Source organism: Python bivittatus, unplaced genomic scaffold (genome assembly GCF_059951505.1).
Source record: "Python bivittatus isolate LINGU-HERP-01145 unplaced genomic scaffold, Pbiv_v1 ctg000340_np1212, whole genome shotgun sequence".
In the NCBI taxonomy this organism is placed as follows: domain Eukaryota; kingdom Metazoa; phylum Chordata; class Lepidosauria; order Squamata; family Pythonidae; genus Python; species Python bivittatus.
The window spans coordinates 15,520,349-15,534,648 of record NW_028277056.1 but is presented as its reverse complement, the minus strand read 5'-3'; the positions used below and the strand labels follow the sequence as shown (position 1 = coordinate 15,534,648).

The following is a 14,300-nucleotide window of genomic DNA, read 5'->3' as shown; positions in this document are numbered from 1 at the left end:
CAGAAAAATGGTTGTCCAAACTTTGTTTTAAAACCTCCAGTGATGGAGCACCCACAACTCCAGGAGGCAGTCTGTTTCACTGCTTAATAGCACTCATGATCAGGAAATGCCTTTTTTTTTTTTTTTAAGTTTATATGTGTCTCTGCAAAGCCTCCACCCACTGGATCTTGTCCTGTCCTTAGGCACTATGGAAAATAAATCCACACCTTCTTCCCTGTCATAGCCCTTCAAATATTGGTAGGCTGCTATCAAGTCTCCCCTTAGCCTTTCTTCTTTAGGATAAACATATCTAATTCCCATAACCATTTTTCATATTTAACCTCCAAGCCCCTTACCATCCTTAGTGCCTTTCTCTGTACTCTTTCCAGTTTGTTAGCATCTTTCTTGTACTGTGGCAACCAAAACCTGACCCACTAGTCCAGATGCAGCCTTCTTCCACTTCCTCAATGTCTTTCTTATATTGTGGTGGCCAGAACTGGACACAGTATTCCAGGCGTGATCTGCCCGTGCAGCACAGAGTGGAACAATGACGCTTCCCTTTCTGGGTGGTGCATGGCTATCACACGAGATTAGATAAGTTTAAATATTAACCCTATTCAAATATTCGAAATACTTTTTAATCAGAATTTACCAAAAGTCAATACATTCTGTAAAACATTTAACAGGATTAAAATAGCTTCAGTTTTAAAAAATCAAATATGATAAAAACAAATACTGGTCGATTGGTCAGCTTAGCTTTTAATGCTTAGCTTTCAAAAGTCTGGTTTTGAATCAGTGCACCTTGTGCTAAGCGACAAAATTAAGTCCTGGCTTAATACACTGCATGAGTACAACCTTTATTTATGGCTTAGCATGTGGGCAAAACCAAAGATTATTGGCTTATTCAGTAAGCATTATTAAACTAGCCATAGCTTAATGTGATGCTGAAAGCAATCCAATGTGTTCAACTGTTGTGGTGCTGAATGAAGGTTTCCAGCACTTAATTGTCTAACATGATCATCCAGGACAACACATGTAAAAAAGGGAGGGGTTTCAATCTCATGGTCATGGGCACCATCTTGTCTTTTTTGGTAGCCCCCCCCCCCCAATGGGTTCTCCTGAGGTCATGGCAATCAGATAAATCATGGAACAGGTTTAATCAGGGAGGCCAGTGAAGAATGGCAAGAATTAATTTGATTTGTTTTATTTTATTCAATTAAAGAATTCATTTTTATTTTCCAGCAATTTTAAGCTGCTTATCAGTAAAATAATGCCTCAGTAGTACAATTGACACTGAAATTTTTAAAAAATTGAATTGTAAGGGAAAATGAAACTGAATAATCCTATTAAAGATTTATATTTCTACTTATAAAGTAGAAAATAACTGTAGGCCAACAGACAGAGCTCTGGTTGTATACCAGTTTCTTCATCTCATACAGATTTAAAGACTGGTCCTATACATATGAGATCCTTTTACCTATGACTATCAAAACTCTAATTTTTTTGGCTGCCATTTGTGATTGTCCAGATTGTTGCAACCCAGCTCTGTTTTTGTCTTCAGCACCCCCCTTTGTGGGGTGCCACAAGCCTCAACTCTCTCTCCCCTTTTATTCAGTATCTACATAAAACTACTGGGTGAAGTCATCTGCCAGTTTGGGGTTTGGTATCATCAGCATGTCAGTTATACCCAATTATATCTATTGAACCTGGCCTGGACAGTGAGGCTGCTGAGGTTCTGGCCCAGTGCCTGGAGGCTCTGTGGGTTTGGATGAGGAGGATCCATCTCCAACTCAGTCCTACCAAGACTGAATGGCTGTGGATGTTTGGGCCACCTAGAACTGGGGATATTCCATCTTTGACCTTGGATGAGGCAGCACTTCCCCATTCAAGAAAGTGTACAATCTGGGTGTCTTCCTGGACTCACAGAGCCTGCTCAGTGAGTAGGTAACAGCTGTAGCCAGGAAGGCCTCTGCACAGCTTCACCTGGTGCACCAGTTGTGCTCATTTCTAGATCCAAAGGCCCTTCAGAGTAACTCATGCCCTAGTCACCTCAGGGCTCAATTACTGCAATATGCTCGATGTCCCTCAAGGCCTGCCCATAGTGGAACAAGGGAATGGCCTTGAGGGACAGGAAAAAGAGCTGCTACCAAGACAATGGTCAAATAAAAGAATGAGTTCAGGGGCAGAATGGTAACCTTATAAAAATGGCACAGACAATATTGGCCTGCTTGATTTTGGTTTCCTAGACTGATATTGCCCTTGAAGACCACTCAGAAGCTTCAACTGGTCCAGAATGCAATGGTGTGAGCAATGATGGACATGCCTCAGTAGGCCTATGTGACACCTGTGCTTCATGAGTGTACTGGTTTCCAGTTTGCTTCCAGGTGCAATTCAAGATGCTGATTATGACCTATAAGGCCCTACATGACATAGGTCCTGGTTACTTGAGGGATCACCTATTTCCTGTGGTGTCAGCCCAGCTGGTTCAATCCAACAGAGTTGGTGCACTCTGGGTTCCTTTGATTAAGCAGTGCCATCTATCAGGACCCCAGAAGAATGCCTTCTCTGTCATGATGCTTGCCCTCTGGAATGAGGTTTCTCTTGATATCTGGGTGGTTCTGACCCTGATGGTGTTTGGATGGCCTTAAACACCTGGCTCTTCTCCCAGGTTTTAGGTTAGCGTGGTTGGAGCACCTTGTAGGATGCTTGTATGTTGCTATTGGCCAGATTTGCTGTCTTGTTTATTGATTAATTTAAGTGATTGAATATAGTTGTTTCTTTTTATGCTGTAAGCCACCCAGAGTTGATGGAATTGTTGAATGAATGAACAATATGACTGGGCTCATTCAGCACATTCAACCATAAGGCTCAGTTTGGAGTCTGGCAGCTCCTAAATCTAATAGAAGAAATAAATAAAGTGGTTTTGCATGATCCCATTGTTTATACAGAAATGTCCATCTTTTGTTTGTGTATGTCTCTGAGTCAGTCTTCACTCCTGACAACTACATGGAGAAGTCCATGCAGTTTTCTTGGCAACATTTCTTGAATACTCCTATCCTCTATTTTCACCACCATGACAATCCTGTGAGGTGGGTTGGGCTGAGAGAGAGGGACTGGCCCAATGTCACCCAGCCGGCTTTCATGCCTCAGGCAGGCCTAGAACTCACAGTCTCCTGATTTCTAGCCCAGTGCCTTAAACTGGTTCGTGTGTGAATCTAGCCAATTTTTATTTATTCAATAAGCTTTGGTTAAGCCTGTTTTGACTAAACAAACCAAGACCTTGCACAAAGATAGAACTAGGTCCCTGTATTTCTACAGGTGTCTCTGACTAGGTTCACATAACATTCTAAGGCATGCTTAATGAATAAATGGCCATTGGCTGAATTTTTCTCTCTCCTTTTCACACATATACACACACAAACGCACCTGTTCCAAAATCCTATTATGCAACAATTATTCATTGTTCCTTATTCAGTCAGAAAGGAGACATTATTAAACTATTCATTTTTGCTGAGGAAAGTTTAGCCATTCTTCCTAATAAAGAAATATCTGTAGCTCAATTTAAGGAAGTCAGTTTCTCTTTATTTCTGATTTCATAAAGGAAAGTAACACAAGAATGATGTTGATGGCTTCCTGTGTAGGACTGACATCATCGGCTTTTTTTTTTCACCCGTTGCAGGATTGTTTAAAATATTACCCAAACTGCTTAAAATATTACATAAACTCACAAAACCACAGACAGTGCGATAGAATGAGTCATCAAGGGGCTAGCAGTAAAGCATATTGGCACTATATAAATTTGTCCTCCTTGGATGGAAATCATCACAGACCCACAGTCTTCTCTTTTAGCACTGAGTTTGCAATAAGGATCATTATGAAGTACATCTTGATCTGTACCATCATTTTTCTGCCTTCTTTATTTGCTATCCCAATAGATCTTGGTAATGAGGGACCAAGTGCTGAAGACTCAAAACTTCTACAAGTAAGTTCCATCAAAAGTTTGTATCACTTATATGTATCACAGTGTGATTGTTATGCCGCTATCCTATGGTAGAAGTTTTAATATTTTTAAATTAATTATTTACTTATGTAATACAATTCTGTATTGTGAACAGCATGCATAGTGCGTCATTTCTGCATCTATAACCATGCCTTTTTTCCATCATGCTACTCAAGTTTATGTGTGCTGGTTTCTATGGTGGTCTCCCATCCACATGCTGACTTATCCCATGCTGTCCTAACAAAGTATTTCCATCCTGATCTGATCTTCTTGTAATTGTTTAAGTCCTTTCAATTATTGTTTAGGAAGCATATAAATATATACATATATAAAGACATTTGAACTTAACATAAGCATTTATGTAAGTGAAGCTGAACTTTCCCAAAGCACTCACAGAGATAGAGAGAGAGAAAGAGAGCTTATTTTCATGAAATCACAAGTCGTCTTCTTTCTACCTACCATCACTTGTGGTGTCAAAAGCAAAAAAAAAAAAGAGAGAGAGAGAGAGAGGAAAAAATCTGGGATTTAAAAAGTTGGCAAAGTTAGCAAGAGTAAGGAAGGGCAGTTGATCTCCATTAAAGGTAGAACAGCCTTCCTCTGCTTAACTTCTGATGAAAATGGGTTAAATAATCAGAACTTTAAACCTGGAAGAAATCTCAAAGATTGAGTGGTTGATGAAAGAATTCTATAGCAGCCTTCCATAATTTTTATTTTTTATTTATTTGTCACATTTATGAGACTGACATCTTCCAGGTGTTTCCATTCTACATTTCTATAAATCACCCAGCTGGCATCCTTATTAGATGAGTATATTATCTCTTCACCGCTCCTATCAATTAAAGTTTGGTTCTTGATTTACAGGATAGCCACCAGGGTAAATGAAAACAACCTGGTAGAATTTGGTGGAAAAGGACAAAAATGAGGGTGGGAAATCACCAATTGCTGTCCTTAACATCATCGACAGGGTAAATAAAGACAGCACTGTTTGTTACTCTCACGTCTGTAGCGGGATAGAGATTGCAAGTGGGGATAGCCAGTTTTACACTAGTATAATTTTCTGCCCGATCAAGGACTGGTGGGTAGTGCTTTAATTTGCTCATGAGGAAAAGCCCTGTTCAAAACATGGCACAAAAACCTGGGAAAAAACCCTAGAATTTGAAAAAGAGTAAGGATGAATGACCTAATCTAAAAAATACTATGCTATGCTATGGAATTTGATTAATCAAATAGGTGAGCAACTATGTTTGAAGATTCCCTGTAAACCAAGGAGAGGAATCAGTAATGAACAGAATAATATGAATATAGATATTCAAGGACACCCAACTGATTTCATGCCTAAGGCAGGACTACACACACACACACACACACACACACACACACACAAATCAATATAAGTACAGCACATAGACTACATGTTCCCTCCCATGCATTTAGAAAAACAGCAGTTGCGTAGTACAATAAATGCATAAAACATTTATGATTTCCTTTTTTCATGATCCAGGTTTATCTTGACAAATTCTTCCCAACTTATCATAAAGATGGCCGTAGCCTGGAAGAACGACTCAGACAAATGCAGAAATTCTTCCATTTGACTGTCACAGGGAAAATGGATAAAGAAACATTAACAGTAATGAAAAAGACTCGATGTGGAGTCCCAGATGTCTCAGAAGAGAATAAAGCTGGAACAACAATCTGGAATAAAAGACAGCTCACGTACAGGTTAATTACAGCCTCAGGGGGTTTTTTTATAAAAAGAACTCATTGGTAACATTATTTCTGACATATTAATATTTTGTCATTCTCTATTGCTCAAAGGATTAATAATTACACTCCAGATCTGCCAAGATGGAAGGTAGATGAAACTATAGTAAAGGCATTCCAAGTCTGGAGCGATGTGACTCCACTGAGCTTCAGGAAAACTTCCAGACCTGCTGATATTGAAATATTTTTTGCACATGGCGGTAAGGTTGCCAATTTGATAACAACCAGCTCTCAAACATGCCTGTCCCTTTCTGAAGCATTATTCAGATTCTCTCTGCTTTCACTGATCATATTCAAAGGATTCAAGGCTAACTGGAGTAAAATCCAGACAGCGCCTTCCTTCCTAGTAGGGCTGATGCTTACATTGAAATCATTTAGGCATGGGAAATAGTAGTTCTACTCTAATCTGTATTGGTCAGACCTGATCTCAAATAGTCACCCAGCTAGAGGCTCCATTTTTTAAGAACTTCAGACAAACTGGAATAGGTTCACAGAAAGGTAGCCAGGATGATGTAAGGATTTAAAACTTTGTCCAGTGAAGGGAAATTGATGGAACTGGGAATATTTAATCTTGAGAAGAGGGAAAGGAGAGCCCTCTTCAAAAACCTGAAAGGATGTCACACAAAGTTAAAGGCAGGCAGATTCTGTTTGGCCACAAGCAGAAAAATTACTACTAATAATTATTACAATAATATAATAAATAATAATCAGTTTAACTAATTACCAAGAGAGATGGGATCCCCTCTTTCAGCAGATGTGCTCAAGCAAAGGCTACATAGCCATTCATCAGGAATTGTTTCACTGATTGAAGAGTCTTTCCCATTCAATGCTGGCTTCCTCTTCCATCCCCTCTTCAGATCATTTCACACATATATTAGCCCAGGCTTAAAAATTATGGTTGATGATTGTTGATGACTTGCAGATTATTACACTCTGTGTGTTCTCTGTTGGGTCAAATCACTGACTATATCCAAGGGCTATCATAGCCGGGCTTTAAAAACCCAGATAACTACTAGGTGGAAGCAGAGAGTTAACATTTATTTAAGTCTTTGTGCCATCTGCTTGGATTCATGCCTCAGAATATGGGGGCCCTAAGAATCCATGACAGCTCTTCCTTCTTTTGATATCTTTCCTGCTTAAACAATGGAACCTAGGAGAAAATGAAAAATCCTTACTAAAACAGCATCTCTTAGCCATTGTATATTAGAGATGATATGGTTCTGTTTAAAAATTATATTCTTTAACAAATGAGCAACTTGGGAAAGATCCCAAAATGGTTAGTTAGTTTGGCTAACATTCCAATCTTCCTATCTCTCCTGTCTCTGGATCCATCATTCACTCCTTGACAGATGCATTGGAGATATGACTTATGAAACCTGTACCTGAGCCAGAGGTTATCACTGCCTCACTGTCACCGCTGGCACATATTCTTATGCATGATTATATGGATGGTGAAAGTCTCAAAAAAGGGATGGGTCTATATAAGGGTGTTGAAAATGGCAATGTAATGCTGCTAACCTAACATGTTATTCATGTTATGTTATATTTCAAATTTAGACCATGGTGATTATGGCCGTTTTGATGGTAGAGGAGGAATTTTGGCTCATGCTTTCTTCCCTGGATCAGGACTTGGGGGAGATACGCATTTTGATGAAGCAGAGAGATGGTCAGAGTATAACAGAGGTAAGTCACTCATTAACTGAGGTTATTTCCCATCTACTTTATAATAAAAATTACTGCCAAAACTGTTAACGTCATAAACAAAGAGTAATCAATTGCAACCTAGCAACCATCATGATAAAAGCATATTACAAGAAGCAATCAAAAACAGAAGCCAATTTAGGAAAATATCACCTGGAGAAATGCTATTTTCTGAGTGAATCTTCTAAGTCAGGAGCCATCAGGCCAAGACTTGAAAATATCTCCAAATTCCAAAATTAAAGAACTGCTAAAGATGGTGGAGGAATTCAACATTTGCAAATTCTGCAACAAAACTGCAAGCAAAAACTTAGTGGAAATCAGAATTTAGTAATCTAACAGCCTCGATATACTTCCATCATGTTTTCACTTGTCTGCTTAAGAAACATATAAAAATGTGACAATTAAAAAGAGAGAGAGAGGTTTAAAGATGTATCAATAGCTACTCATGAGGTCAGCCTGAGTATATTTGTCTGTGTGCCAATAATAAAAGTAAATGTACCCTCATTCTAATGACTATATAAATGCATCCAGACATATAGATGGATCCATATAGAAATGGCTAGCCTACAGCTGCGGAATTTCCTGGTGCCCACCCCAATTTCATCCAAGCCCAGCTGTGTTTAGCATTTTGAGAACAACTAAAAACTGGGTAGTCCTTGAAATCTAGAAATATTCCCAGTTTTAATAAAGCCTTTTACATAAGTCAGTTTGATTTGCCAAAGTATTAATTTCAAAATCTTCCAAAGTGGATTGCAATGTTCTTGGCAGCTTATTAAGGCCTGATTGGGCATGTTCATATAAAAAATCTGTCTATCCACACAGATAGAGCATGCAAGGCATGGAGGTCACATAAGAGACAGTGTACTCCTACAGAGGAACAATACCTCATGTGCCATATTTCTGTGCTACAACATATATTGCAAGTAGTGTATATAAGAATTAGCAAGAGTCCAACTCAATGTATATTTTTGAGTAAAATACTTTAGAGTTGAAATCCCCATGTTGTACCATTAATGCCTCAGGTTAAACTTCTGAAAACTGACAGGATACAGAACAGTTATATCAAGGCCCCAGGGCCACATGTGGACACCTGAAACCTTTGGTGTTGCCTGAAGACCCGGGAAATATTTGCCTCTAGATTGTAAAGTTTATGTAACTGAAGGAAAATTATATTTTATATTATACTTACATTAAATCCAATTCTATTTTTGTCCTGATCCCTGCCACACTACTCAAAAGTCAAACGGGGCACTAACCCTGGAAAAGGCATTATGTATAGCCTTGGGATATATGAGGCCATATATGGTTTCTACTAATTGACTTTTTTTTCTTCTTCTCTGTTTCAGAGACCAACCTGTTTCTTGTTGCTGCACATGAATTTGGTCATGCCTTAGGACTTACCCATTCTAATGTCGTTGGCTCTTTGATGTACCCAACATATACTTACAGAGATCCAAATTCCTTCAGACTTCCAAGTAATGACAGACGAAGAATTCAGAGATTCTATGGTAATTTCAGTATGAAGTTTTTAATTCTTATGGTGAAGTGCATTTTAACTGGTCTCCAACCTTTGGCTGTACTCGCTTTCTAATGGGTAGTGTTGTTGGCTAGAAGGTGACCATCAACTAGTACACAACAAATGCCAGTCATGAACAGACAGTTTTTATAGCCTGCTTTTTGTCATGGAACTCCAGGTGGCTTACAAAGGGAGGTTTCCCCTAGTTTTATGTCCAAAATAATGTTGTGAGATAATTAGGGCAAAGACAGAGTAAATGGATCAAAGTCACCTACTGAGGTCTATGGATGAAAGGGGACTTGAACTTAAGTTTCTTCAGTCCAAGTCCAACAATTTAGCCACTCATTGTACTGGCCATTTTTTGGTTAAGTTGTCACTGAATTAAGTTTTTGCCATACCATAATGGATGAAAAGCACTAAGAAGCTGAAGAGAGTTATAAATAGCAATTATTCCTGCTCTCAGTTTTACAATCAAAAAGGCATGGCCCATAAGGGAAAAGGGATGAGGAGAAGAATAGCTACTTGGCAACCATTTTTAAATTGCAGGTTACAGTTCAGATACTGTGATAGGATGGCTGCTGTGACAGTTGAGGAGAACTCAGAGGAACTAGTCTCACAACAGAGGTCTCTCATTTCTCCTTTTGCTCTCAGTCTTTGAGATGGCAGTTGGAAGTATCAGGAAGCAAAAGATGGGAAGTTGTGATCTGTCCAAGTAGTAGGCATTGGTGGACCAGATGAACAAATAATCTCACTTAGTATAAGAGTATATCCTACTTGGCTCAGAAGTGGGAGTTTATGGAAATCTAGAATTTCATAGCCCAGGCATACACAACATCTGGCCCTAGTGGTGTTGCTGAAATGTAACTCTCAGCATTCCTCATCAGACAACAAGGCAGCAACATTTGGAGTCCCCTTATTGCCATAGCTTATTACAGCATCCAACACAGGGAGATCACATAAGACAGCATGATACTAGCAGTGTGCCTTAAAGTCACTGCCAGCCTCTGTATATTACTCTGTCTTTAAAAATAGCCTATGGCAGTAGTCAAGGCCACTTAAAAAAAAAAAAAAAAGGACAGCGAATACTAAGAGGTCTGGATCCAGCCCTGAAGTTTATGCTCTAAAACTGATTTCTCCCATCTGGTGCAGAATTCACAGTTTTCATGAATTCCAGAAGATGCAGTCAAAGACACTTGCTGTGCAATAGGTTGGAGGGGCAGCAAATAACTCTAGAAGAATCAGACTAGCCCTAACAAATCAGAGAAGTAAGCTAATGCAGAGAAAGGGAAGAAAAGTAACCAGAAACAAAATATAACAAATGTACCATGCCATGGTACGTGTTTTTTTGTTTGTTAGTTTTTTGCTCTGTGGAGAAAACAACAACTGCATACCTATACTTAACAATATCCTTCTTTTTTCTTTCTTAGGAATAAGGAAATGAAACCATTGAAGAACCCCACTGCATTTAAATGGCATAGAAGAATTCATATTTTGTGCACATCAAAAGTGTTATTTCAACAAAATTTATAATATACTAAAAGCAGCAAACGTTTCACTGCCTGCTTGATAATGGGGAAAAACTACTGGACTAGACCTTTCTTGCAGGAGCTACGTTGGTTGTCGATTTGCTTCCTGGTGCAAATCAAGATGCAGATTAGCAGCTGTAAGGAGTGCGTTTTCTGTAAATGTCCTTCTCTTGGGAACAGTTTATCATCCAACATCAAACCAACATCAACCCTGCTGGCAATCAGGGAAGCCACCAAGATCTGGCTGTACAGACTGGGGATTAATAGAATGTCAGATTCCGTCTCTCAGTTATTACTTCTGGGATCTGGTTAATTTTTTTTCCCTTGTAATTATTTCTTGTTATTTTTGTAAGCGACTCAAGATGTTTTTGGAAGTGAGCAACTTATACATAGCTAATAAATAATCCATCCCCTTTATGTGCTGTGGTCATAGGAAGCATTTGTATTTTATCCTGTGTGTAATGAAGTAATGTGTTGCAACTGTGCATGTGGGCATCTCTATGGAAGTCTAATCAGAGCACAGCTATGTGTTGCATTTGTGTACATGTGTGCGTCTTTGTGTATGAATGAGTTTCTGCTTTCTCCTCAAGTTGTGTCTGTGTGTGTACAGGGAAGCTCAAGGTGAGTGTAATCCAGGACATCAGAGATAGAGCTCTTTTTTGGGGGGGGGGGAGATTGGGCAAAGCAATCGTTGGTTTCCCCAAGCAGGCTGACTTTCAGGTACCCTCCACATTCAAGGTGCTGTATTAGAGTATCCCAAAGGTCCTTTCCAACTTGTCTTCCTTGATTCTTTGTAACTGAGAATACCACTCAGAAAAGCGATAAGAAAAAAGAAGAAAGAGCTAGCAGGACCTCCCTAATCACATCCAAATTGGAGGCCAAGATGATTTCTGTCTAGTTATCTACTTCGCACTGAGCATGCATTAAAACCTCAAAATGTATGCAAGCAGGTAATAAGTAATAACTTTAGCTAGGCTGATTGTACTGATGTTATTTGTAAGGTATCAATATGTAATGGTACCTTTTTCTTGTTTTTTCCTATTTTATCCCAATACTTTCTTTATGGCTTGAAGGGGTTAGCAAAGTACTGCTGAGCCTGTGACATCTATTAATAGGAGAGAGAGAGAGAGTACTGATCTTGCAAGATCAGCCAATCTCAAGAGATTTGCTCATAGATGTCTACTACTAACTGCAGTCACATGAACATTCCAAGACATGCATCATACATGATACATACAAATTACTGCATGTAATTTTATCCCAATATGAAAGACATGTAGAAAAGTCACAGGGTTAGTGTCATTACAACACACATTTTGTCACTTGCCTTCCTTTCCCCATCCCACAATGATTTCAGTGTTTGTCTCACAAATTTCAGGAGTAAGATAATCAAGATCTCATGAGACTTATGAAATTTGGCCATATATCCATGTAATATATCAGTTTGCATGATAACCCTGCTGTTTGAAAAACCCTACTGTTTGAAAAAAAAAAGGTTCAGCACGATGCATTAAACAGGATGCATCTGTTTAAAAACACACTCCAGGTTTATCCCAAGGATCTTTCATCCGTTTATTTTTATTTTTTTTAACTGATTTTCCAGTTGCTTTAATTGATTGGATTGAATGTGATTTGCATACTCTTACACCAAAAGAAATCCATAAAGGTAAAAATAATATGAAATTGATGAAAGTAAAGCATACAAATATTGCTTTCAAACGAGATGTAGTTCACAAAGAATAACACTATGGGGATTTGCTCAAAAGGAGGTCAATATCTTCCTCCTAATTATTATTCCTAGACCAAAAAATAGCCCCTGCCCATCATATTACTGACCTTTATTTTACATTTATATCTGTTGCCATGAGTGCATGAATACGTTTTTCTGCAAAGGGTGATTTGTACATGGGAAGTTGTACATTATGCTTCTGCATCCTAACATATGGGCCAGGTCCAACAGAACTAACACCACGATAAAGAAATGCAAACTTGGAAGAATTAATATTACCCAAATGAGAACTCAAAAGGGTACTATGAAATGGCAAGACCAGTTTTGGGAAGCTGTTTGTCAGGGTGGAAAATGGGCATCTGTGGGGAGTCAAAAGAGTCAAGATGGCTGTCCTGCCTGTGCAAATCAAAATTCCATCACTTTTTAATAGCGTGTGTATCATATGCATGTAGAGAGGGGTAGGGCTTCTATCATGCCGTCATGCCCACCATCTTGACATTTTTTACCCTTCTGGTGCTAAGCAAGCTCCATCATAGAAGTGGTGGACTCCAACAACAAAAAAGGAGGAAATAGAAATGGATATGTTTGCCTTCTATCAGAGTGAAAAGAACACAAAAGAGCATAGTTCCTGATTGCTCATGAATTATTCGAAACTTGCTTCAGTCCTGAGATGTTCACTTACTAGCCCTGTTTACAGGATTAAAATAGAACTGAATCATGGGAGTGAAAGGTGCCCTAACTTATACACACAAAAAAGACACATTTACCTAGTGTAGAGTGGGTTAGATATAGCCACAGACAGTCCCAACTTGCCCTGGTCAGCTTCCTGGATCAACTAACTCCCTCCATGTCATATGAAGTACTTGGTAGTTAGTCAATTCTCCTCACTCCTGAGTATGAAATAATGTCTCAGAGATGAAAAGCAGAGCTTCTCCTTAGTAATTTCCAACCACCCCAATAAATGCATTGCGAGCAGTGAAAAGGGGGCAGAAATGAGAAAAGGGAAGCCTCCCCCAATTTAGTCCATGGTATACTAATTTCCAATGGTCCATGTACTTTTTTTTTTCTTCCCAAAGGGGAAAAGGTTAAAAGAAGGAGGAAGTGACAGCATCTCCAGGTACCTTTGTGATGACTACGAGAACCTAAAGATAACCCTCCTGTGTTGTGTGGGGCTGGCACACAAAGTGAGTCTATTATCTGGGAGACAGATCAGTGAATCAATTGTACCATGCAAATACAACTACTTTATATTGTAATGGTAGAGCCAGCCCATCCTATTTCCAAAATCCTTTCACGATGACTAGGAGAACCTAAAGATAACCCTCCTGTGTTGTGTGGGGCTGGCCACAAAGTGAGTCTATTATCTGGGAGACAGATCAGTGAATCAACTGTACCGTGCAAATACAACTACTTTATATTGTAATGGTAGAGCCAGCCCATCCTGTTTCCAAAATCCTTTCGTGGATTTAATAATAATCAACACCCTTTTTGCTTTCCCAACTCTTGTTTCTGACTCCACTTTGCTGTTCTGGTTGTGATGTTTTATGTTTGCCTTTTTATGGGACTTTAATATACAGTAAATGTCCTTGAGACCATTCAGGGAAAGGCAATAAACAAACAAAAAGGAATTAATTAGGGATAGTTTATTTCATTGGTTCAATACAGAGCTGATCCTCTATGAACTGAAGAGCTTTTTCTATTGGGGGAAGGAATTGGGACTCAGAAACTTCTGTGCTGGAGAACCAAAGCAAGAGAACTATTTTTGCTGATTCCTCCCCCTACTTCATCTCATGTTCTCTCCAGGGTTAAGTGGCTCCACCTGCAAAGAACTTTAAAAGCCCCATTGCACCATGGGGACCCCAGAGCATGATGCAAATTGCAGCCCTTTGTGTGAAGGAGGCCTGACTCTCACAGTGAAGAACCTTGCATCCATGAAACATCACTTGGCAGTTGTATTGTGTTGAAAGGGTAACAAGTATAATTCACCATTGTGGAATTTTAATGGCCACAGCAGTGGGATTTTAATGGCTTTGTACACTGACTTAAAGACATACAGGTCAATTAATGAAATGGTTTAGTAATCAATTA

The 14,300-nt window shown here is 39.0% G+C and overlaps 1 protein-coding gene across 1 annotated transcript; it reads left to right on the top strand.

Moving 5' to 3' along the window:
• The first annotated feature begins 3,776 nt into the window (after positions 1-3,776).
• On the top strand, positions 3,777-10,890 carry LOC103055014 (macrophage metalloelastase-like). The gene is made up of 6 exons (XM_007443136.4): positions 3,777-3,961; positions 5,481-5,698; positions 5,795-5,940; positions 7,298-7,423; positions 8,788-8,949; positions 10,385-10,890. Exons 1-6 carry the CDS (start codon positions 3,854-3,856, stop codon positions 10,396-10,398), a joined length of 774 nt encoding a protein of 257 aa, XP_007443198.2. The 5' UTR covers positions 3,777-3,853; the 3' UTR covers positions 10,399-10,890.
• The last annotated feature ends 3,410 nt before the right edge of the window (positions 10,891-14,300 follow it).